We start from the raw sequence: 23,491 nt of genomic DNA on the forward strand, positions 1-23,491 counted from the left end.
AACACTACGGTAGAACATAACTCAACACTACGGTAGAACATAACTCGGGGACACTGAACACACACCGTAACCTGTTGGCCCCTGGGAGGAGATGAAATAAAAGATCCCAGAAATGTTCCATAACAAGGAAAATGTATTTCTTCAAAATGTTGTGTTTTACGTCCCTTTTTAGTGAACATTTCTCCTTGATAATCCATCCACCTGACTAAACAGCACAAACATTACACAGGTGCACCTTGTGCTGGGGGACAAAACAAAAACGTGCAAATTGGCACGCTGACTGCAGGAATGTCCACCAGATCGTGTTTCCATAAGCTGCATCCAACGTCGTTTTAGTGAGTGAATTTGGGAGACCGTCCAACCGGTCTCAACCGCAGACCAGGTGAAACCGGGCCAGCCCAGGTCCTCCACATCCGGTTCCTTCACCTGCGGGATCGTCTGAGGCCAGAGGAGGGGTGCCGAGGAGTATCTCTGTCTGTAATGAAGCCCTTCTGTGGGGGGGAAAAACTCCTTATGATTGGCTGGGCTTGGCACCTAAGTGGGTGCCCTGCCGGGGCCGAGTCATGTGAAATCCATAGATTAAGGGCTTAATGACTTTATTTCAATTGACTGATTTCCTTAAATGAACTTTAACTCAGTTAAAATCATTGACATTTTTTTTGTTCAGTATATATATATATATATATTTAAACAGGCAGGTTTTGCATTACCAAATCACATTTCCTCATTCGTCAAGCTGAATGGTCAGTAATATTTTATTATATATATATATACACACACACACTGAACAAATAGGCAGGTTTTGCATTATCAAATCACATTTCCTCATTCGTCAAGCTGAATGGTCAGTAATAGTTGGGTATAAAATACCATTGTCTGGTTTAAAGTCAGTTCATACATGGATCATGTTTCTCAAGCCTTCATCTCATAACCGACTAAACTTTAATATTAGATATTTTCAGAAAAGGAAGTTCAAAATAGACAAAAAACCCACTAAAACAATGAAACTAATTTATTTACATCCAAACATATTATTTCCTTCTTTAAAAAAAAACAACAAACGTAATATTTACATTTCGATCCACTTGTAAAGTCCTTAATTCCTTCTGAAAGTGACGGTGTTGTAACGAACACCGAGGGTAAACACGTCGCTCGTCTGTCCGCTCCAGATTTCTCCAGTTGAAGGTGCAGTGGATGACTTCGCTCAGTCACAAAATGGCCGCCCTCCACCCCCCTCCCCACATTCCCTATATTAGTGTTGACCAGGGCCCTGTAGTGGACCTTCTGTTAAGCCCCACCCCACCGAGATACAGTTCCTGACGTGTGATCAGAACAAACAGACGTTTGTTTAACCAGGTCCTGTTCTTCCTGAGGGGACTGAGGGTAGAGGAGAACCTTGTTCAGGGCTCGTGATCTAGAAGCAGTCCAAACCTCTTCTTATTCGTTACGTCCTCCATCAGCACTCCTACTCATGCTGACAACGTTCTGAGGGACAACCTGACAACGTTCTGAGGGACAACGTTCTGAGGGACACCCTGACAACGTTCTGAGGGACACCCTGACAACGTTCTGAGGGACACCCTGACAACGTTCTGAGGGACACCCTGACAACGTTCTGAGGGACACCCTGACAACGTTCTGAGGGACACCCTGACAACGTTCTGAGGGACACCCTGACAACGTTCTGAGGGACAACGTTCTGAGGGACAACGTTCTGAGGGACAACGTTCTGAGGGACATCCTGACAACGTTCTGAGGGACACCCTGACAACGTTCTGAGGGACATCCTGACAACGTTCTGAGGGACAACGTTCTGAGGGACATCCTGACAACGTTCTGAGGGACACCCTGACAACGTTCTGAGGGACATCCTGACAACGTTCTGAGGGACACCCTGACAACGTTCTGAGGGACACCCTGACAACGTTCTGAGGGACATCCTGAACCCTGACAACGTTCTGAGGGACATCCTGACAACGTTCTGAGGGACACCCTGACAACGTTCTGAGGGACAACGTTCTGAGGGACATCCTGACAACGTTCTGAGGGACAACGTTCTGAGGGACATCCTGACAACGTTCTGAGGGACATCCTGACAACGTTCTGAGGGACAACGTTCTGAGGGACAACGTTCTGAGGGACAACCTGACAATGTTCTGAGGGACAACCTGACAACGTTCTGAGGGACAACCTGACAACATTCTGAGGGACAACGTTCTGAGGGACAACGTTCTGAGGGACAATGTTCTGAGGGACAACGTTCTGAGGGACAACCTGACAACGTTCTGAGGGACAACGTTCTGAGGGACAACGTTCTGAGGGACATCCTGACAACGTTCTGAGGGACAACGTTCTGAGGGACAACCAGACAACGTTCTGAGGGACAACCAGACAACATTCTGAGGGACACCGTTCTGAGGGACACCGTTCTGAGGGACACCGTTCTGAGGGACACCGTTCTGAGGGACACCCTGACAACGTTCTGAGGGACACCCTGACAACGTTCTGAGGGACAGGGGGGACGGGGGGGGTACAACTGGAACAGAAGATAAAGTAAATGCAGAATAAACCAGCAGCGTGTTATCCACCGTTACACCGGTCTGCCCTGTCCGTCGCGTCAAACTGAAAAACACATCCTAACCCCTAACCATTCCATTTCTTCCACAACATACAAATCTAGAGAAAATATCAAGCCACCAGCCTTTATATTTTGTCCATCAATTCATTCACAGGGCAGAGAGAAACACAACCTCCTCGTTCAACCACTCAAATCAAAGACATCTTGAAAACGTTTTTTTTTTTTTTTTTTTTAAAACAACAGAAAAACTATTTTTAAAGTAATAAATCATTAAATTGTGTTCAGGTCATTGTTGGATCATTACCAACAGAAAGAGGAAGCTTCAGACCTGTTAAAATGGATAGTTGATATTCTACTATGGAAGCCTCGTTCCATCAACTTCCCTTCTATACTCTAGTTTACTTCCTGTCTCGCAGAGAATCCAACCAATCACATCTTCCACTTGACCAGGGTGCCGCCCCAGATGGAGAGCACGTCCTTGATTGGGCCTGGATCAGTGGAAGGGGGGGGGGGGGGAGGGGGGTGTGGTCACCCCCAGTGAAAGCCTCCTTGACCACTCGTGTCCTTGCGTCTTGGCTCCGTTCCCTCCCACGTGGACAGGATGGGAGTGGTTATGCAGTTACCTTCAGAAGTGCTAAGGCCGCTCTTTATGCTAAGCTCTCCGTCTTTAAGATCTCTGTCTCTCTGTCCGTCTGTCTCTCTGTCCGACTGTCCGTAGTGACTGGTACTATCTCACTACCAGTCTCCTCTTAGTTTCCAGTGTCCTCTCTCAATCCGTCCAGTTCGCTTCGTATTTACAGTTTGGCTCGCTGAAAGAAAGCCTGTGGAGAGACAGAGACAGACAGAGACAGACAGAGACAGACAGACAGAGAGACAGAGACAGACAGAGAGACAGACAGAGAGACAGACAGAGAGACAGAGACAGACAGAGAGACAGACAGAGAGACAGACAGAGAGACAGAGAGAGAGAGACAGAGAGAGAGAGACGAGAGAGAGAGAGAGAGAGAGAGACAGAGAGAGAGAGACAGAGAGAGAGAGACAGAGAGAGAGAGACAGAGAGAGAGAGACAGAGAGAGAGAGACAGAGAGGAGACAGAGACTCTTATCAGATGTTATCTAGTACCAAGACACAGGTAACTGAGTGGAGATGTTTCTACGGTAACAACCAGCTGACTACCTACCTTCATGTAGTTTTTGAGGACCTTGGCGTCTGGCTGCTGAAGCACTTGACACACTTCCTGTGAGAGGAGGAAGAGGAGGAAGAGGAGTGTTACAGAACTAGGAAAAAGGTTACATATCCGTGCTGGCTTCAGCTGTGATTTGTCTGGTTATGAGACAGCGGTACCTGTGTGATTTCAGGTGACACCTGTAGAGAAGGCAGGTACTCCTGTTGGAGGTACTGGATAAACTCCGGACCCTGCCGACCAGGAAGTACAAAACACGACGACAAACAAGTTCAAGATAGATCAAGTTGTCAACGAGACAAACGTTATGAATGAAAACCCCAAAAAAGTGAAACTTACTCTTCTGAGATGAATCATTTTCAACGTGAGCGCACACTCTGACAACGTCTGGGGGAAAAACACAAAACCTTTTTTTGTAAAGAGATATGGTGTCTGTGATAATAATAATCTGGTTCCAGGTACTCACCAGGACTGTCTGTGATAATAATCTGGTTCCAGGTACTCACCAGGACTGTCTGTGATAATAATAATCTGGTTCCAGGTACTCACCAGGACCGTCTGTGATAATAATAATCTGGTTCCAGGTACTCACCAGGACCGTCTGTGATAATAATAATCTGGTTCCAGGTACTCACCAGGACCGTCTGTGATAATAATAATCTGGTTCCAGGTACTCACCAGGACCGTCTGTGATAATAATAATCTGGTTCCAGGTACTCACCAGGACCGTCTGTGATAATAATAATCTGGTTCCAGGTACTCACCAGGACCGTCTGTGATAATAATAATCTGGTTCCAGGTACTCACCAGGACTGTCTGTGATAATAATAATCTGGTTCCAGGTACTCACCAGGACTGTCTGTGATAATAATAATCTGGTTCCAGGTACTCACCAGGACTGTCTGTGATAATAATAATCTGGTTCCAGGTACTCACCAGGACTGTCTGTGATAATAATAATCTGGTTCCAGGTACTCACCAGGACTGTCTGTGATAATAATAATCTGGTTCCAGGTACTCACCAGGACTGTCTGTGATAATAATAATCTGGTTCCAGGTACTCACCAGGACTGTCTGTGATAATAATAATCTGGTTCCAGGTACTCACCAGGACTGTCTGTGATAATAATAATCTGGTTCCAGGTACTCACCAGGACTGTCTGTGATAATAATAATCTGGTTCCAGGTACTCACCAGGACTGTCTGTGATAATAATCTGGTTCCAGGTACTCACCAGGACTGTCTGTGATAATAATCTGGTTCCAGGTACTCACCAGGACTGTCTGTGATAATAATCTGGTTCCAGGTACTCACCAGGACTGTCTGTGATAATAATCTGGTTCCAGGTACTCACCAGGACTGTCTGTGATAATAATAATAATCTGGTTCCAGGTACTCACCAGGACTGTCTGTGATAATAATAATCTGGTTCCAGGTACTCACCAGGACTGTCTGTGATAATAATAATCTGGTTCCAGGTACTCACCAGGACTGTCTGTGATAATAATCTGGTTCCAGGTACTCACCAGGACTGTCTGAGATAATAATCTGGTTCCAGGTACTCACCAGGACTGTCTGAGATAATAATCTGGTTCCAGGTACTCACCAGGACTGTCTGAGCGTCTGTGAGATCAAAGGATGGTTTGAGAGGAGCCAGGAAGCATGCTGGGACGATGTGTTTATAGATGAAGTCTGGGAACCCAGCCATGCCGTCTTTACCTCCTGAAGGACAAACAAACAAACAAAAATCAGTCCCAGTTCAAAACGTTTAACTTTTACACCGAGGGGTGTATTCATTAGCGCCAAACCGTAGCAAAAAAAAAAAGTTTTACAATGAAAACAAGAGTTTCTATTCGGATAAATTCAGCAAAGTCCCTGCCCGTTTCAGCCCAAAAAAGGTTTCTAGTGAATACAACCCAGTCCAAGACAACAACAAAAAAAAAAACATTAAACTAATATCTTGCTGGTCATGTTTCCAGAACAATTGTTCCGATCCGTCTCCACGGTCCATTTCTGTCTGGACGGATCAACAGCAGCGGACAGATGGTGGTATTCGGGAGGTATCGTTCTACTCACCCCAGAGTTCCACCAGCTTGGACAGAACGATGAAGCAGGTCTTCTGGGCGATGGGATCGGGGAAATCCACAGCTCCCTGGATGATGGTGAACAGAACACGCTCTATGTTCTCAACACCTGGGGGAGGAACCACACACACACTTAGAACCCTGGAGAACCGCACAACGAAATATTTATAGCTGAGGAATCACACCACACACACACCTAGAACCCTGGAGAACCACACAACAAAATATTTATAGCTGAGGAATCACACCACACACACCTAGAACCCTGGAGAACCACACAACAAAATATTTATAGCTGAGGAACCCTGGAGAACCACACAACAAAATATTTATAGCTGAGGAATCACACCACACACACCTAGAACCCTGGAGAACCACACAACAAAATATTTATAGCTGAGGAACCCTGGAGAACCACACAACAAAATATTTATAGCTGAGGAATCGCACCACACACCTAGAACCCTGGAGAACCACACAACAAAATATTTATAGCTGAGGAATCGCACCACACACCTAGAACCCTGGAGAACCACACAACGAAATATTTATAGCTGAGGAATCACACCACACACACCTAGAACCCTAGAGAACCACACACTTAGAATCACACACACACACCTAGAACCCTAGAGAACCACACACTTAGAATCACACACACACACACACCTAGAACCCTAGAGAACCACACCCACTTAATGTTCTCAACACCTGGGTAACAGAACACACACTCAGAACCCTGGGGAACCCCACAGTACTCACCCTGGGGAACCCACAGTACTCACCCTGGGGAACCCCACAGTACTCACCCTGGGGAACCCCACAGTACTCACCCTGGGGAACCCCACAGTACTCACCCTGGGGAACCCCACAGTACTCACCCTGGGGAACCCCACAGTACTCACCCTGGGGAACCCCACAGTACTCACCCTGGGGAACCCCACAGTACTCACCCTGGGGAACCCCACAGTACTCACCCTGGGGAACCCCACAGTACTCACCCTGGTTGGCCAGGACTTGGTTGATCCCGCTGGAGGTTATCGTCTGTATGAAGGTAAAGTAGCTTCTCCGTAACATCTGTTTCTCCAGGGCTGCTGCCTGGTCGTTGTCCTCAGCAGGACGACACAACACCTCAAAGATGGCCAGGACCAGAGGCATGAATACCTGCTGCAGGAACGGGGATACCTGGTCCTGGAGAGGAGAGAGGACCAGAGGCATGAATACCTGGTCCTGGAGAGGAGAGAGAGAGAGGACCAGAGGCATGACTACCTGCTGCAGGAACAGAGATACCTGGTCCTGGAGAGGAGAGAGAGAGAGGACCAGAGACACCTGGTCCAGGGGAGGAGAGAGAGAGAGAGAGGAACAGAGATACCTGGTCCAGGGGAGGAGAGAGAGAGAGAGAGAGGAACAGAGATACCTGGTCCTGGAGAGGAGAGAGAGAGAGGACCAGAGACACCTGGTCCAGGGGAGGAGAGAGAGAGAGAGGAACAGAGATACCTGGTCCAGGGGAGGAGAGAGAGAGAGAGGAACAGAGATACCTGGTCCTGGAGAGGAGAGAGAGAGAGAGGAACAGAGACACCTGGTCCAGGGGAGGAGAGAGAGAGAGAGAGAGGAACAGAGATACCTGGTCCTGGGGAGGAGAGAGAGAGAGAGGAACAGAGATACCTGGTCCTGGGGAGGAGAGAGACAGAGACAGACGGGACCAGAGGCAGGAACAGAGACACCTGGTCCAGGGAATGGGGGCATAGACTGTCCCTAACGTTAGCTAACCCTAAACCTAACCCGTTTAGCTGTCAGTCCCCTACCATAGATATATTTTAAGGACCGGTTTCCTGGACAGATTAATCTTAGTCCTGAACCAAAACCCTTCCTTATGGAGATCCTAACTGAGTCCAGGAAACCAGCCCTAGATGTTCTCTGTAACTGTGGGTCCCCGAGTTACCTTGAACTTGGCAGTAATCTGACTGATGAGGGGAATAAACTCCTGCAGGTCTCTGGCCTCACAGTCCTTCAGCATGTGTTCTGATGCCGCCGGGACGAAGGGCAGGACCTCTTCCTCCAGACAGATGATCATGCGGTGGAGGAATGAGCGGACGGCGCTACGCAGCGACCCCCTCTGGACGGGACAGCTCAGCGCAGGCAGGAAGGTCTGCAGACAGTCTCTGTAGACCTCCGAACACCCACACTGCTTCACCGTCTGCTTGTTGCTGAACGCCTTACTGGTACGACTAGAGGGAGGGAGGGAGAGGAGGGAGGGAGGGAGGGAGGGAGGTAAGGAGGGAGGGAGGGAGGTAAGGAGAGAGGGGAGGGAGGGAGGGAGGGAGGTAAGGAGAGAGGGGAGGGAGGGAGGTAGGGAGAGAGGGAGGGAGGGAGGGGAGGGAGGGGAGGGAGGGAGAGAGGGGAGGGAGGGAGAGGGGGAGGGAGGGAGGGGGGGGAGGGAGGGAGGGAGAGAGGGAGAGGGGAGGGAGGAGGGGGGGGAGGGAGGGAGGGAGGGAGAGAGGGAGAGGGGAGGGAGGGAGGGGGGGGAGGGAGGGAGAGAGGGAGAGGGGAGGGAGGGAGGGGGGGGAGGGAGGGAGGGAGGGAGAGAGGGAGAGGGGAGGGAGGGAGGGGGGGGAGGGAGGGGAGAGGAGGGAGGGAGAGAGGGGAGGGAGGGAGGGGAGGGAGGTAGGGAGGGAGAGAAGAGAGAGGGGAGGGTCAGCGTAAGTAGATGAGGGGAGGGGTCAGTGTTTGTAGATGAGGGGGGGGTCAGCGTTTGTATATTAGGGGGGGGTCAGTGTTTGTATATTAGGGGGGGTCAGTGTTTGTATATTAGGGGGGGGTCAGTGTTTGTATATTAGGGGGGGGTCAGTGTTTGTATATTAGGGGGGGGTCAGTGTTGGTATATTAGGGGGGGGTCAGCGTTGGTATATTAGGGGGGGGTCAGTGTTGGTATATTAGGGGGGGTCAGTGTTTGTATATTAGGGGGGGTCAGTGTATGTATATTAGGGGGTCAATGTTTGTATATTGGGGGGGGTCAGTGTTTGTATATTAGGGGGGGGTCAGTGTTTGTATATTAGGGGGGGTCAGTGTTGGTATATTAGGGGGGGGTCAGTGTTTGTATATTAGGGGGGGTCAGTGTTTGTATATTAGGGGGGGGTCAGTGTTGGTATATTAGGGGGGGGTCAGTGTTGGTATATTAGGGGGGGTCAGTGTTTGTATATTAGGGGGGGGGGGTCAGTGTATGTATATTAGGGGGTCAATGTTTGTATATTGGGGGGGGTCAGTGTTTGTATATTAGGGGGGGTCAGCGTTTGTATATTAGGGGGTCAGTGTCGGTATATTAGGGGGGGGGTCAGTGTTTGTATATTGGGGGGGTCAGTGTTTGTATATTGGGGGGTCAGTGTTTGTATATTGGGGGGGTCAGTGTTTGTATATTGGGGGGGTCAGTGTTTGTATATTGGGGGGGGTCAGTGTTTGTATATTAGGGGGGGTCAGTGTTTGTATATTAGGGGGGGGTCAGTGTTTGTATATTGGGGGGGGGTCAGTGTTGGTATATTAGGGGGGGGTCAGTGTTGGTATATTAGGGGGGGTCAGTGTTGGTATATTAGGGGGGGGTCAGTGTTGGTATATTAGGGGGGGTCAGTGTTTGTATATTAGGGGGGGTCAGTGTTTGTATATTAGGGGGGGTCAGTGTTGGTATATTAGGGGGGGGTCAGTGTTTGTATATTGGGGGGGTCAGTGTTTGTATATTAGGGGGGGGGGTCAGTGTTTGTATATTAGGGGGGGGGGTCAGTGTTTGTATATTAGGGGGGGGGGGTCAGTGTATGTATATTAGGGGGGGGGGTCAGTGTATGTATATTAGGGGGGGGGGGGTCAGTGTTTGTATATTAGGGGGGGGTCAGTGTTTGTATATTAGGGGGGGGTCAGTGTTTGTATATTAGGGGGGGTCAGTGTTTGTATATTAGGGGGGGTCAGTGTTTGTATATTAGGGGGGGTCAGTGTTTGTATATTAGGGGGGGTCAGTGTTTGTATATTAGGGGGGGTCAGTGTTTGTATATTAGGGGGGGTCAGTGTTTGTATATTAGGGGGGGTCAGTGTTTGTATATTAGGGGGGGTCAGCGTTTGTATATTAGGGGGGGTCAGCGTTGGTATATTAGGGGGGGTCAGCGTTGGTATATTAGGGGGGGTCAGCGTTGGTATATTAGGGGGGGTCAGCGTTTGTATATTAGGGGGGGTCAGCGTTTGTATATTAGGGGGGGGTCAGCGTTTGTATATTAGGGGGGGGTCAGCGTTTGTATATTAGGGGGGGGTCAGTGTTTGTATATTAGGGGGGGGTCAGTGTTTGTATATTAGGGGGGGGTCAGTGTTTGTATATTAGGGGGGGGTCAGTGTTTGTATATTAGGGGGGGGTCAGTGTTTGTATATTAGGGGGGGGTCAGTGTTTGTATATTAGGGGGGGGTCAGTGTTTGTATATTAGGGGGGGTCAGTGTTTGTATATTAGGGGGGGGTCAGTGTTTGTATATTAGGGGGGGGTCAGTGTTTGTATATTAGGGGGGGTCAGTGTTTGTATATTAGGGGGGGTCAGTGTTTGTATATTAGGGGGGGGTCAGTGTTTGTATATTAGGGGGGGGTCAGTGTTGGTATATTAGGGGGGGTCAGTGTTTGTATATTAGGGGGGGTCAGCGTTTGTATATTAGGGGGGGTCAGCGTTTGTATATTAGGGGGGGTCAGCGTTTGTATATTAGGGGGGGTCAGCGTTTGTATATTAGGGGGGGTCAGCGTTTGTATATTAGGGGGGGGTCAGCGTTTGTATATTAGGGGGGGGTCAGCGTTTGTATATTAGGGGGGGGTCAGCGTTGGTATATTAGGGGGGGGTCAGCGTTGGTATATTAGGGGGGTCAGCGTTTGTATATTAGGGGGGGTCAGCTGTTGGTATATTAGGGGGGGTCAGCGTTGGTATATTAGGGGGGGTCAGTGTTGGTATATTAGGGGGGTCAGTGTTGGTATATTAGGGGGGTCAGTGTTGGTATATTAGGGGGGGGTCAGTGTTGGTATATTAGGGGGGGTCAGTGTTGGTATATTAGGGGGGGGTCAGTGTTGGTATATTAGGGGGGGTCAGTGTTGGTATATTAGGGGGGGTCAGTGTTTGTATATTAGGGGGGGTCAGTGTTGGTATATTAGGGGGTCAGTGTTGGTATATTAGGGGGGGTCAGTGTTGGTATATTAGGGGGTCAGTGTTGGTATATTAGGGGGGGGTCAGTGTTGGTATATTAGGGGGGGTCAGTGTTGGTATATTGGGGGGGTCAGTGTTGGTATATTAGGGGGTCAGTGTTGGTATATTAGGGGGTCAGTGTTGGTATATTAGGGGGTCAGTATCTTAGGGGGGGTCAGTGTTGGTATATTAGGGGGGGGTCAGTGTTGGTATATTAGGGGGTCAGTATCTTAGGGGGGGTCAGTGTTGGTATATTTACCTAGCGAAGCCAACAGCGTGACTGAGACAGTCTGCCAGCGCGGCCTGCCTCTCCTCCTCCCTCTCAGAGGCCAGTTTGGCGAGCAGCAGACGAAAAGCGTCGATCAGCGGGGTCAACAGCGATCTCATCAGAGCCTGCTTCCTCTCGGCGGGACTCTCTCCGTGGACGATCAGCACCCCCGCCGTCTCAAAGATAAACAGCTGGTCATCGCTGGTCAGCAGCGCCCGGAAACCGTTCTCCTGAGGTACACACGGGGAGGGGAATGAAGGTCAGTACAGAGGGAGGATAATGTATGGAGGGTAAGGTAGGTCAGTGAAGAGAGAGAGAGATGTAGAGGATAATGTATGGAGGGTAAGGTAGGTCAGTGAAGAGAGATGCTGTAGAGGGTAATGTACGGAGGGTAATGTATGGAGAGTAATGTATAGAGGGTAATGTATAGAGGGTAATGTATAGAGGGGAGAGGTAACTTACAGGAGGAGCCAGCTCCAGCAGGTCTGTAGAGGGTAATGTATAGAGGGTAATGTATAGAGGGTAATGTGTAGAGGGTAATGTACAGAGGGTAATGTACAGAGGGTAATGTATAGAGGGTAATGTACAGAGGGTAATGTATAGAGGGTAATGTATAGAGGGTAATGTGTAGAGGGTAATGTACAGAGGGTAATGTATAGAGGGGAGAGGTAACTTACAGGAGGAGCCAGCTCCAGCAGGTCTGTAGAGGGTAATGTATAGAGGGTAATGTGTAGAGGGTAATGTATAGAGGGTAATGTGTAGAGGGTAATGTATAGAGGGTAATGTACAGAGGGTAATGTATAGAGGGTAATGTGTAGAGGGTAATGTACAGAGGGTAATGTATAGAGGGGAGAGGTAACTTACAGGAGGAGCCAGCTCCAGCAGGTCTGTAGAGGGTAATGTATAGAGGGTAATGTGTAGAGGGTAATGTATAGAGGGTAATGTGTAGAGGGTAATGTACAGAGGGTAATGTATAGAGGGTAATGTGTAGAGGGTAATGTACAGAGGGTAATGTATAGAGGGGAGAGGTAACTTACAGGAGGAGCCAGCTCCAGCAGGTCTGTAGAGGGTAATGTATAGAGGGTAATGTGTAGAGGGTAATGTATAGAGGGTAATGTACAGAGGGTAATGTGTAGAGGGTAATGTATAGAGGGGAGAGGTAACTTACAGGAGGAGCCAGCTCCAGCAGGTCCTGTATCCTGGACAGGATGTCTTCAATGAAGGAGTTCATGTGTTTACTGGCAACAGAGTAAACAACAGAGTAAACAACAGAGTAAACAACAGAGGGTTAGGGGTCAAACACAAAGAACCTTCTAGAACTATTACTGTAAACAGAGGACTGGTCTATAGTAGTGCACTATATAGGGAATAGGGCTCTGGTCTATAGTAGTGCACTATATAGGGAATAGGGCTCTGGTCTATAGTAGTACACTATATAGGGAATAGGGCTCTGGTCTATAGTAGTGCACTATATAGGGAATAGGGCTCTGGTCTAAAGTAGTGCACTATATAGGGAATAGGGCTCTGGTCTAAAGTAGTGCACTATATAGGGAATAGGGCTCTGGTCTATAGTAGTACACTATATAGGGAATAGGGCTCTGGTCTAAAGTAGTGCACTATATAGGGAATAGGGCTCTGGTCTATAGTAGTGCACTATATAGGGAATAGGGCCCTGGTCTATAGTAGTGGGCTATATTGGGAATAGGGTTCTGGTCTATAGTAGTGCACTACATAGGGAATAGGGCTCTGGTCTATAGTAGTGTACTATATAGGGAATAGGGCTCTGGTCTATAGTAGTGTACTATATAGGGAATAGGGCTCTGGTCTATAGTAGTACACTATATAGGGAATAGGGCTCTGGTCTATAGTAGTGCACTATATAGGGAATAGGGCTCTGGTCTATAGTAGTGCACTATATAGGGAATAGGGCTCTGGTCTATAGTAGTACACTATATAGGGAATAGGGCTCTGGTCTAAAGTAGTGCACTATATAGGGAATAGGGCTCTGGTCTAAAGTAGTGCACTATATAGGGAATAGGGCTCTGGTCTATAGTAGTGCACTATATAGGGAATAGGGCTCTGGTCTATAGTAGTGCACTATATAGGGAATAGGGCTCTGGTCTATAGTAGTGCACTATATAGGGAATAGGGGTCTGGTCTATAGTAGTGTACTATATAGGGAATAGGGCTCTGGTCTATAGTAGTGCACTATATAGGGAATAGGGCTCTGGTCTATAGTAGTGTACTATATAGGGAATAGGGCTCTGGTCTATAGTAGTGCACTATATAGGGAATAGGGCTCTGGTCTATAGTAGTGTACTATATAGGGAATAGGGCTCTGGTCTATAGTAGTGCACTATATAGGGAATAGGGCTCTGGTCTATAGTAGTGTACTATATAGGGAATAGGGCTCTGGTCTATAGTAGTGCACTATATAGGGAATAGGGCTCTGGTCTATAGTAGTGCACTATATAGGGAATAGGGCTCTGGTCTATAGTAGTGTACTATATAGGGAATAGGGCTCTGGTCTATAGTAGTGCACTATATAGGGAATAGGGCTCTGGTCTATAGTAGTGTACTATATAGGGAATAGGGCTCTGGTCTATAGTAGTGTACTATATAGGGAATAGGGCTCTGGTCTATAGTAGTGTACTATATAGGGAATAGGGCTCTGGTCTATAGTAGTGCACTATATAGGGAATAGGGCTCTGGTCTATAGTAGTGTACTATATAGGGAATAGGGCTCTGGTCTATAGTAGTGTACTATATAGGGAATAGGGCTCTGGTCTATAGTAGTGCACTATATAGGGAATAGGGCTCTGGTCTATAGTAGTGCACTATATAGGGAATAGGGCTCTGGTCTATAGTAGTGCACTATATAGGGAATAGGGCTCTGGTCTATAGTAGTGCACTATATAGGGAATAGGGCTCTGGTCTATAGTAGTGTACTATATAGGGAATAGGGCTCTGGTCTAAAGTAGTGCACTATATAGGGAATAGGGCTCTGGTCTATAGTAGTGCACTATATAGGGAATAGGGCTCTGGTCTAAAGTAGTGCACTATATAGGGAATAGGGCTCTGGTCTATAGTAGTGTACTATATAGGGAATAGGGCTCTGGTCTATAGTAGTGCACTATATAGGGAATAGGGCCCTGGTCTATAGTAGTGCACTATATAGGGAATAGGGCTCTGGTCTATAGTAGTGTACTATATAGGGAATAGGGCTCTGGTCTAAAGTAGTGCACTATATAGGGAATAGGGCTGTGGTCTATAGTAGTGCACTATATAGGGAATAGGGCTCTGGTCTATAGTAGTGCACTATATAGGGAATAGGGCTCTGGTCTATAGTAGTACACTATATAGGGAATAGGGCTCTGGTCTATAGTAGTGCACTATATAGGGAATAGGGCTCTGGTCTATAGTAGTGTACTATATAGGGAATAGGGCTCTGGTCTATAGTAGTGCACTATATAGGGAATAGGGCTCTGGTCTATAGTAGTGTACTATATAGGGAATAGGGCTCTGGTCTATAGTAGTGCACTATATAGGGAATAGGGCTCTGGTCTATAGTAGTACACTATATAGGGAATAGGGCTCTGGTCTATAGTAGTGCACTATATAGGGAATAGGGCTCTGGTCTATAGTAGTGCACTATATAGGGAATAGGGCTCTGGTCTATAGTAGTGTACTATATAGGGAATAGGGCTCTGGTCTATAGTAGTACACTATATAGGGAATAGGGCTCTGGTCTAAAGTAGTGTACTATATAGGGAATAGGGGTCTGGTCTATAGTAGTGCACTATATAGGGAATAGGGCTCTGGTCTAAAGTAGTGCACTATATAGGGAATAGGGTCCTGGTCTATAGTAGTGCACTATATAGGGAATAGGGGTCTGGTCTATAGTAGTGCACTATATAGGGAATAGGGCTCCTGGTCTATAGTAGTGCACTATATAGGGAATAGGGCTCTGGTCTAAAGTAGTGCACTATATAGGGAATAGGGCTCTGGTCTATAGTAGTGCACTATATAGGGAATAGGGCTCTGGTCTATAGTAGTGCACTATATAGGGAATAGGGCTCTGGTCTATAGTAGTGCACTATATAGGGAATAGGGCTCTGGTCTATAGTAGTGCACTATATAGGGAATAGGGGTCTGGTCTATAGTAGTGTACTATATAGGGAATAGGGCTCTGGTCTATAGTAGTGCACTATATAGGGAATAGGGCTCTGGTCTATAGTAGTGCACTATATAGGGAATAGGGCTCTGGTCTAAAGTAGTGTACTATATAGGGAATAGGGCTCTGGTCTATAGTAGTGCACTATATAGGGAATAGGGCTCTGATCTATAGTAGTGTACTATATAGGGAATAGGGCTCTGGTCTATAGTAGTGCACTATATAGGGAATAGGGCTCTGGTCTATAGTAGTGCACTATATAGGGAATAGGGCTCTGGTCTATAGTAGTGCACTATATAGGGAATAGGGCTCTGGTCTATAGTAGTGCACTATATAGGGAATAGGGCTCTGGTCTATAGTAGTGCACTATATAGGGAATAGGGCTCTGGTCTATAGTAGTGCACTATATAGGGAATAGGGCTCTGGTCTATAGTAGTGCACTATATAGGGAATAGGGCTCTGGTCTATAGTAGTGCACTATATAGGGAATAGGGCTCTGGTCTATAGTAGTGCACTATATAGGGAATAGGGCTCTGGTCTAAAGTAGTGCACTATATAGGGAATAGGGCTCTGGTCTATAGTAGTGCACTATATAGGGAATAGGGCTCTGGTCTATAGTAGTGCACTATATAGGGAATAGGGCTCTGGTCTATAGTAGTGCACTATATAGGGAATAGGGCTCTGGTCTATAGTAGTGCACTATATAGGGAATAGGGCTCTGGTCTATAGTAGTGCACTATATAGGGAATAGGGCTCTGGTCTATAGTAGTGCACTATATAGGGAATAGGGCTCTGGTCTATAGTAGTGCACTATATAGGGAATAGGGCTCTGGTCTATAGTAGTGCACTATATAGGGAATAGGGCTCTGGTCTATAGTAGTGCACTATATAGGGAATAGGGCTCTGGTCTATAGTAGTGTACTATATAGGGAATAGGGCCCTGGTCTATAGTAGTGCACTACGAAGGGAATAGGGCTCTGGTAGTGCACTACGAAGGGAATAGGGTCTGGTCTAAAGTAGTGCACTATATAGGGAATAGGGCTCTGGTCTATAGTAGTACACTATATAGGGAATAGGGCTCTGGTCTATAGTAGTGCACTATATAGGGAATAGGGCTCTGGTCTATAGTAGTGCACTATATAGGGAATAGGGCTCTGGTCTATAGTAGTGCACTATATAGGGAATAGGGCTCTGGTCTATAGTAGTACACTATATAGGGAATAGGGCTCTGGTCTATAGTAGTGCACTATATAGGGAATAGGGCTCTGGTCTATAGTAGTGGGCTATATAGGGAATAGGGCTCTGGTCTATAGTAGTACACTATATAGGGAATAGGGCTCTGGTCTATAGTAGTGCACTATATAGGGAATAGGGCTCTGGTCTATAGTAGTGCACTATATAGGGAATAGGGCTCTGGTCTATAGTAGTGGGCTATATAGGGAATAGGGCTCTGGTCTATAGTAGTACACTATATAGGGAATAGGGCTCTGGTCTATAGTAGTGCACTATATAGGGAATAGGGCTCTGGTCTATAGTAGTGCACTATATAGGGAATAGGGCTCTGGTCTATAGTAGTGCACTATATAGGGAATAGGGCTCTGGTCTATAGTAGTACACTATATAGGGAATAGGGCTCTGGTCTATAGTAGTGCACTATATAGGGAATAGGGCTCTGGTCTATAGTAGTGCACTATATAGGGAATAGGGCCCTGGTCTATAGTAGTGCACTATATAGGGAATAGGGGTCTGGTCTATAGTAGTGCACTACGAAGGGAATAGGGCTCTGGTCTATAGTAGTGCACTACGAAGGGAATAGGGCTCTGGTCTATAGTAGTGCACTATATAGGGAATAGGGCTCTGGTCTATAGTAGTGGGCTATATAGGGAATAGGGCTCTGGTCTATAGTAGTACACTATATAGGGAATAGGGCTCTGGTCTATAGTAGTACACTATATAGGGAATAGGGCTCTGGTCTATAGTAGTGGGCTATATAGGGAATAGGGCTCTGGTCTATAGTAGTGCACTATATAGGGAATAGGGGTCTGGTCTATAGTAGTGCACTACGAAGGGAATAGGGCTCTGGTCTATAGTAGTGCACTACGAAGGGAATAGGGCTCTGGTCTATAGTAGTGCACTATATAGGGAATAGGGCTCTGGTCTATAGTAGTGTACTATATAGGGAATAGGGCTCTGGTCTAAAGTAGTGCACTATATAGGGAATAGGGCTCTGGTCTATAGTAGTACACTATATAGGGAATAGGGGTCTGGTCTATAGTAGTGCACTACGAAGGGAATAGGGCTCTGGTCTATAGTAGTGCACTACGAAGGGAATAGGGCTCTGGTCTATAGTAGTGCACTATATAGGGAATAGGGCTCTGGTCTATAGTAGTGTACTATATAGGGAATAGGGCTCTGGTCTAAAGTAGTGCACTATATAGGGAATAGGGCTCTGGTCTATAGTAGTGCACTATATAGGGAATAGGGCTCTGGTCTATAGTAGTGCACTATATAGGGAATAGGGCTCTGGTCTATAGTAGTGCACTATATAGGGAATAGGGCTCTGGTCTATAGTAGTGCACTATATAGGGAATAGGGCTCTGGTCTATAGTAGTGCACTATATAGGGAATAGGGCTCTGGTCTATAGTAGTGCACTATATAGGGAATAGGGCTCTGGTCTATAGTAGTGCACTATATAGGGAATAGGGCTCTGGTCTATAGTAGTGCACTATATAGGGAATAGGGCTCTGGTCTATAGTAGTGCACTATATAGGGAATAGGGCTCTGGTCTATAGTAGTGCACTATATAGGGAATAGGGCTCTGGTCTATAGTAGTGCACTATATAGGGAATAGGGCTCTGGTCTATAGTAGTGCACTATATAGGGAATAGGGCTCTGGTCTATAGTAGTGCACTATATAGGGAATAGGGCTCTGGTCTATAGTAGTGCACTATATAGGGAATAGGGCTCTGGTCTATAGTAGTGCACTATATAGGGAATAGGGCTCTGGTCTATAGTAGTGTACTATATAGGGAATAGGGCTCTGGTCTATAGTAGTGTACTATATAGGGAATAGGGCTCTGGTCTAAAGTAGTGCACTACAAGGGAATAGGGCTCTGGTCTAAAGTAGTGCACTATATAGGGAATAGGGCTCTGGTCTATAGTAGTGCACTATATAGGGAATAGGGCTCTGGTCTAATAGTAGTGCACTATATAGGGAATAGGGCTCTGGTCTATAGTAGTGTACTATATAGGGAATAGGGCTCTGGTCTATAGTAGTGTACTATATAGGGAATAGGGCTCTGGTCTATAGTAGTGCACTATATAGGGAATAGGGCTCTGGTCTATAGTAGTGTACTATATAGGGAATAGGGGCCCATTGGGAACACCATGTAATGCTTAGTGACAGCTGGACTTACTGCAGCGTCTTGACGAAGCGTGAGAAGAGGTAGGCCACTCTGCTGCGGACCTTAGGACTGCTGTGTCTCAGACCTCGATGGTCCAGGAAGGCCATCTACAGGACAGAGTGGAACAAAACCGCCCCTTTATCCAGGGGTCCACTGTCCCTCTCCTCAACACTGATACAAAACCTCCCCTTTATCCAGGGGTCCACTGTCCCTCTCCTCTACACTGATACAAAACCTCCCCTTTATCCAGGGGTCCACTGTCCCTCTCCTCTCCTCTGATACAAAACCTCCCCTTTATCCAGGGGTCCACTGTCCCTCTCCTCTCCTCTGATACAAAACCTCCCCTTTATCCAGGGGTCCACTGTCCCTCTCCTCTCCTCTGATACAAAACCTCCCCTTTATCCAGGGGTCCACTGTCCCTCTCCTCTCCTCTGATACAAAACCTCCCCTTTATCCAGGGGTCCACTGTCCCTCTCCTCTCCTCTGATACAAAACCTCCCCTTTATCCAGGGGTCCACTGTCCCTCTCCTCTGATACAAAACCTCCCCTTTATCCAGGGGTCCACTGTCCCTCTCCTCAACACTGATACAAAACCTCCCCTTTATCCAGGGGTCCACTGTCCCTCTCCTCTACACTGATACAAAACCTCCCCTTTATCCAGGGGTCCACTGTCCCTCTCCTCTACACTGATACAAAACCTCCCCTTTATCCAGGGGTCCACTGTCCCTCTCCTCTCCTCTGATACAAAACCTCCCCTTTATCCAGGGGTCCACTGTCCCTCTCCTCAACACTGATACAAAACCTCCCCTTTATCCAGGGGTCCACTGCCCTCCCTCTCCTCTGATACAAAACCTCCCCTTTATCCAGGGGTCCACTGCCTCCCTCTCCTCAACACTGATACAAAACCTCCCCTTTATCCAGGGGTCCACTGTCCCTCTCCTCAACACTGATACAAAACCTCCCCTTTATCCAGGGGTCCACTGTCCCTCTCCTCTCCTCACACTGATACAAAACCTCCCCTTTATCCAGGGGTCCACTGTCCCTCTCCTCAACACTGATACAAAACCTCCCCTTTATCCAGGGGTCCACTGTCCCTCTCCTCTCCTCTGATACAAAACCTCCCCTTTATCCAGGGGTCCACTGTCCCTCTCCTCTCCTCTGATACAAAACCTCCCCTTTATCCAGGGCTCCACTGTCCCTCTCCTCTCCTCAACACTGATACAAAACCTCCCCTTTATCCAGGGGTCCACTGTCCCCTCCTCTCCTCAACACTGATACAAAACCTCCCCTTTATCCAGGGGTCCACTGTCCCTCTCCTCTCCTCTGATACAAAACCTCCCCTTTATCCAGGGCTCCACTGTCCCTCTCCTCAACACTGATACAAAACCTCCCCTTTATCCAGGGCTCCACTGTCCCTCTCCTCAACACTGATACAAAACCTCCCCTTTATCCAGGGGTCCACTGTCCCTCTCCTCTCCTCTACACTGATACAAAACCTCCCCTTTATCCAGGGGTCCACTGTCCCTCTCCTCTCCTCAACACTGATACAAAACCTCCCCTTTATCCAGGGGTCCACTGTCCCTCTCCTCTCAACACTGATACAAAACCTCCCCTTTATCCAGGGGTCCACTGTCCCTCTCCTCTCCTCAACACTGATACAAAACCTCCCCTTTATCCAGGGGTCCACTGTCCCTCTCCTCAACACTGATACAAAACCTCCCCTTTATCCAGGGGTCCACTGTCCCTCTCCTCTCCTCTGATACAAAACCTCCCCTTTATCCAGGGGTCCACTGTCCCTCTCCTCTCCTCTGATACAAAACCTCCCCTTTATCCAGGGGTCCACTGTCCCTCTCCTCAACACTGATACAAAACCTCCCCTTTATCCAGGGGTCCACTGTCCCTCTCCTCAACACTGATACAAAACCTCCCCTTTATCCAGGGGTCCACTGTCCCTCTCCTCTACACTGATACAAAACCTCCCCTTTATCCAGGGGTCCACTGTCCCTCTCCTCTCCTCAACACTGATACAAAACCTCCCCTTTATCCAGGGGTCCACTGTCCCTCTCCTCAACACTGATACAAAACCTCCCCTTTATCCAGGGGTCCACTGTCCCTCTCCTCTACACTGATACAAAACCTCCCCTTTATCCAGGGGTCCACTGTCCCTCTCCTCTACACTGATACAAAACCTCCCCTTTATCCAGGGGTCCACTGTCCCTCTCCTCTCCTCAACACGGATACAAAACCTCCCCTTTATCCAGGGGTCCACTGTCCCTCTCCTCAACACTGATACAAAACCTCCCCTTTATCCAGGGGTCCACTGTCCCTCTCCTCTCCTCAACACTGATACAAAACCTCCCCTTTATCCAGGGGTCCACTGTCCCTCTCCTCTCCTCAACACTGATACAAAACCTCCCCTTTATCCAGGGGTCCACTGTCCCTCTCCTCAACACTGATACAAAACCTCCCCTTTATCCAGGGCTCCACTGTCCCTCTCCTCTCCTCTGATACAAAACCTCCCCTTTATCCAGGGGTCCACTGTCCCTCTCCTCAACACTGATACAAAACCTCCCCTTTATCCAGGGGTCCACTGTCCCTCTCCTCTGATACAAAACCTCCCCTTTATCCAGGGCTCCACTGTCCCTCTCCTCTCCTCTGATACAAAACCTCCCCTTTATCCAGGGGTCCACTGTCCCTCTCCTCTCCTCTGATACAAAACCTCCCCTTTATCCAGGGCTCCACTGTCCCTCTCCTCTCCTCCGATACAAAACCTCCCCTTTATCCAGGGGTCCACTGTCCCTCTCCTCAACACTGATACAAAACCTCCCCTTTATCCAGGGGTCCACTGTCCCTCTCCTCTCCTCAACACTGTGAAGACACGACGTTTAAAAGGTGAAACAGAGAGCTGATTGGCTGATTGATTCAGCGACTGCAGTACTAACCAGGACATTGGGGATGTGCTGCGGTTCAACCAGGAAGAACTTGTCGTAACGAACCACCGTCTCAAAGAACTCCAGGGATACAGACGTGTGTTGGTACCCGCTGAGACCAGAGGAGACGAGCTGTGGAGACGAGGAGAAAACAGGACATGATAACAGACTGTGTGTTGGTAACCCGCTGAGACCAGAGGAGACGAGCTGAGGAGAGGAGACGAGCTGAGGAGTCGAGGAGAAAACAGGACATGATAACAGACTGTGTGTTGGTAACCCGCTGAGACCAGAGGAGACGAGCTGAGGAGAGGAGACGAGCTGAGGAGTCGAGGAGAAAACAGGACATGATAAACTGTGTGTTGGTAACCCGCTGAGACCAGAGGAGACGAGCTGAGGAGTCGAGGAGAAAAGAGGACATGATAACAGACTGTGTGTTGGTAACCCGCTGAGACCAGAGGAGACGAGCTGAGGAGACGAGGAGAAAACAGGACATGATAACAGACTGTGTGTTGGTAACCCGCTGAGACCAGAGGAGACGAGCTGAGGAGACGAGGAGAAAACAGGACATGATAACAGACTGTGTGTTGGTAACCCGCTGAGACCAGAGGAGACGAGCTGAGGAGTCGAGGAGAAAACAGGACATGATAACAGACTGTGTGTTGGTAACCCGCTGAGACCAGAGGAGACGAGCTGAGGAGTCGAGGAGAAAACAGGACATGATAACAGACTGTGTGTTGGTAACCCGCTGAGACCAGAGGAGACGAGCTGAGGAGACGAGGAGAAAACAGGACATGATAACAGACTGTGTGTTGGTAACCCGCTGAGACCAGAGGAGACGAGCTGAGGAGTCGAGGAGAAAACAGGACATGATAACAGACTGTGTGTTGGTAACCCGCTGAGACCAGAGGAGACGAGCTGAGGAGTCGAGGAGAAAACAGGACATGATAACAGACTGTGTGTTGGTAACCCGCTGAGACCAGAGGAGACGAGCTGAGGAGTCGAGGAGAAAACAGGACATGATAACAGACTGTGTGTTGGTAACCCGCTGAGACCAGAGGAGACGAGCTGAGGAGAGGAGACGAGCTGAGGAGTCGAGGAGAAAACAGGACATGATAACAGACTGTGTGTTGGTAACCCGCTGAGACCAGAGGAGACGAGCTGAGGAGAGGAGACGAGCTGAGGAGTCGAGGAGAAAACAGGACATGATAAACTGTGTGTTGGTAACCCGCTGAGACCAGAGGAGACGAGCTGAGGAGTCGAGGAGAAAAGAGGACATGATAACAGACTGTGTGTTGGTAACCCGCTGAGACCAGAGGAGACGAGCTGAGGAGTCGAGGAGAAAACAGGACATGATAACAGACTGTGTGTTGGTAACCCGCTGAGACCAGAGGAGACGAGCTGAGGAGTCGAGGAGAAAACAGGACATGATAACAGACTGTGTGTTGGTAACCCGCTGAGACCAGAGGAGACGAGCTGAGGAGACGAGGAGAAAACAGGACATGATAACAGACTGTGTGTTGGTAACCCGCTGAGACCAGAGGAGACGAGCTGAGGAGTCGAGGAGAAAACAGGACATGATAACAGACTGTGTGTTGGTAACCCGCTGAGACCAGAGGAGACGAGCTGAGGAGTCGAGGAGAAAACAGGACATGATAACAGACTGTGTGTTGGTAACCC

At 48.1% G+C, this 23,491-nt stretch overlaps 1 protein-coding gene across 8 annotated transcripts in view; it reads right to left on the bottom strand.

Moving 5' to 3' along the window:
* Positions 1 to 994: 994 nt before the first annotated feature.
* Positions 995 to 23,491, bottom strand: part of LOC106609844 (exportin-T) — a 52,025-nt gene continuing 29,528 nt past the window's right edge. For 2 of the 8 annotated variants that reach the window (XM_082964362.1, XM_082964361.1), the window contains 12 exons: positions 21,827 to 21,946; positions 18,897 to 18,991; positions 12,474 to 12,543; positions 11,297 to 11,535; positions 7,788 to 8,073; positions 6,847 to 7,036; positions 5,838 to 5,954; positions 5,368 to 5,483; positions 4,101 to 4,148; positions 3,923 to 3,994; positions 3,759 to 3,815; positions 995 to 3,399 (listed from right to left, as the gene is read on the bottom strand). In XM_082964362.1, the coding sequence (XP_082820488.1) occupies positions 3,373 to 3,399; positions 3,759 to 3,815; positions 3,923 to 3,994; positions 4,101 to 4,148; positions 5,368 to 5,483; positions 5,838 to 5,954; positions 6,847 to 7,036; positions 7,788 to 8,073; positions 11,297 to 11,535; positions 12,474 to 12,543; positions 18,897 to 18,991; positions 21,827 to 21,946 (1,437 nt within the window). In that variant the 3' untranslated portion in view covers positions 995 to 3,372. The remainder of the gene's footprint in view (positions 3,400 to 3,758; positions 3,816 to 3,922; positions 3,995 to 4,100; positions 4,149 to 5,367; positions 5,484 to 5,837; positions 5,955 to 6,846; positions 7,037 to 7,787; positions 8,074 to 11,296; positions 11,536 to 12,473; positions 12,544 to 18,896; positions 18,992 to 21,826; positions 21,947 to 23,491) is intronic. The other 6 variants (XR_014381269.1, XR_014381267.1, XR_014381268.1 and 3 more) reach the window with 6 other exon arrangements.

Source organism: Salmo salar, chromosome 17, assembly GCF_965601325.2.
Source record: "Salmo salar chromosome 17, fSalSal1, whole genome shotgun sequence".
Lineage (NCBI taxonomy): Eukaryota > Metazoa > Chordata > Actinopteri > Salmoniformes > Salmonidae > Salmo > Salmo salar.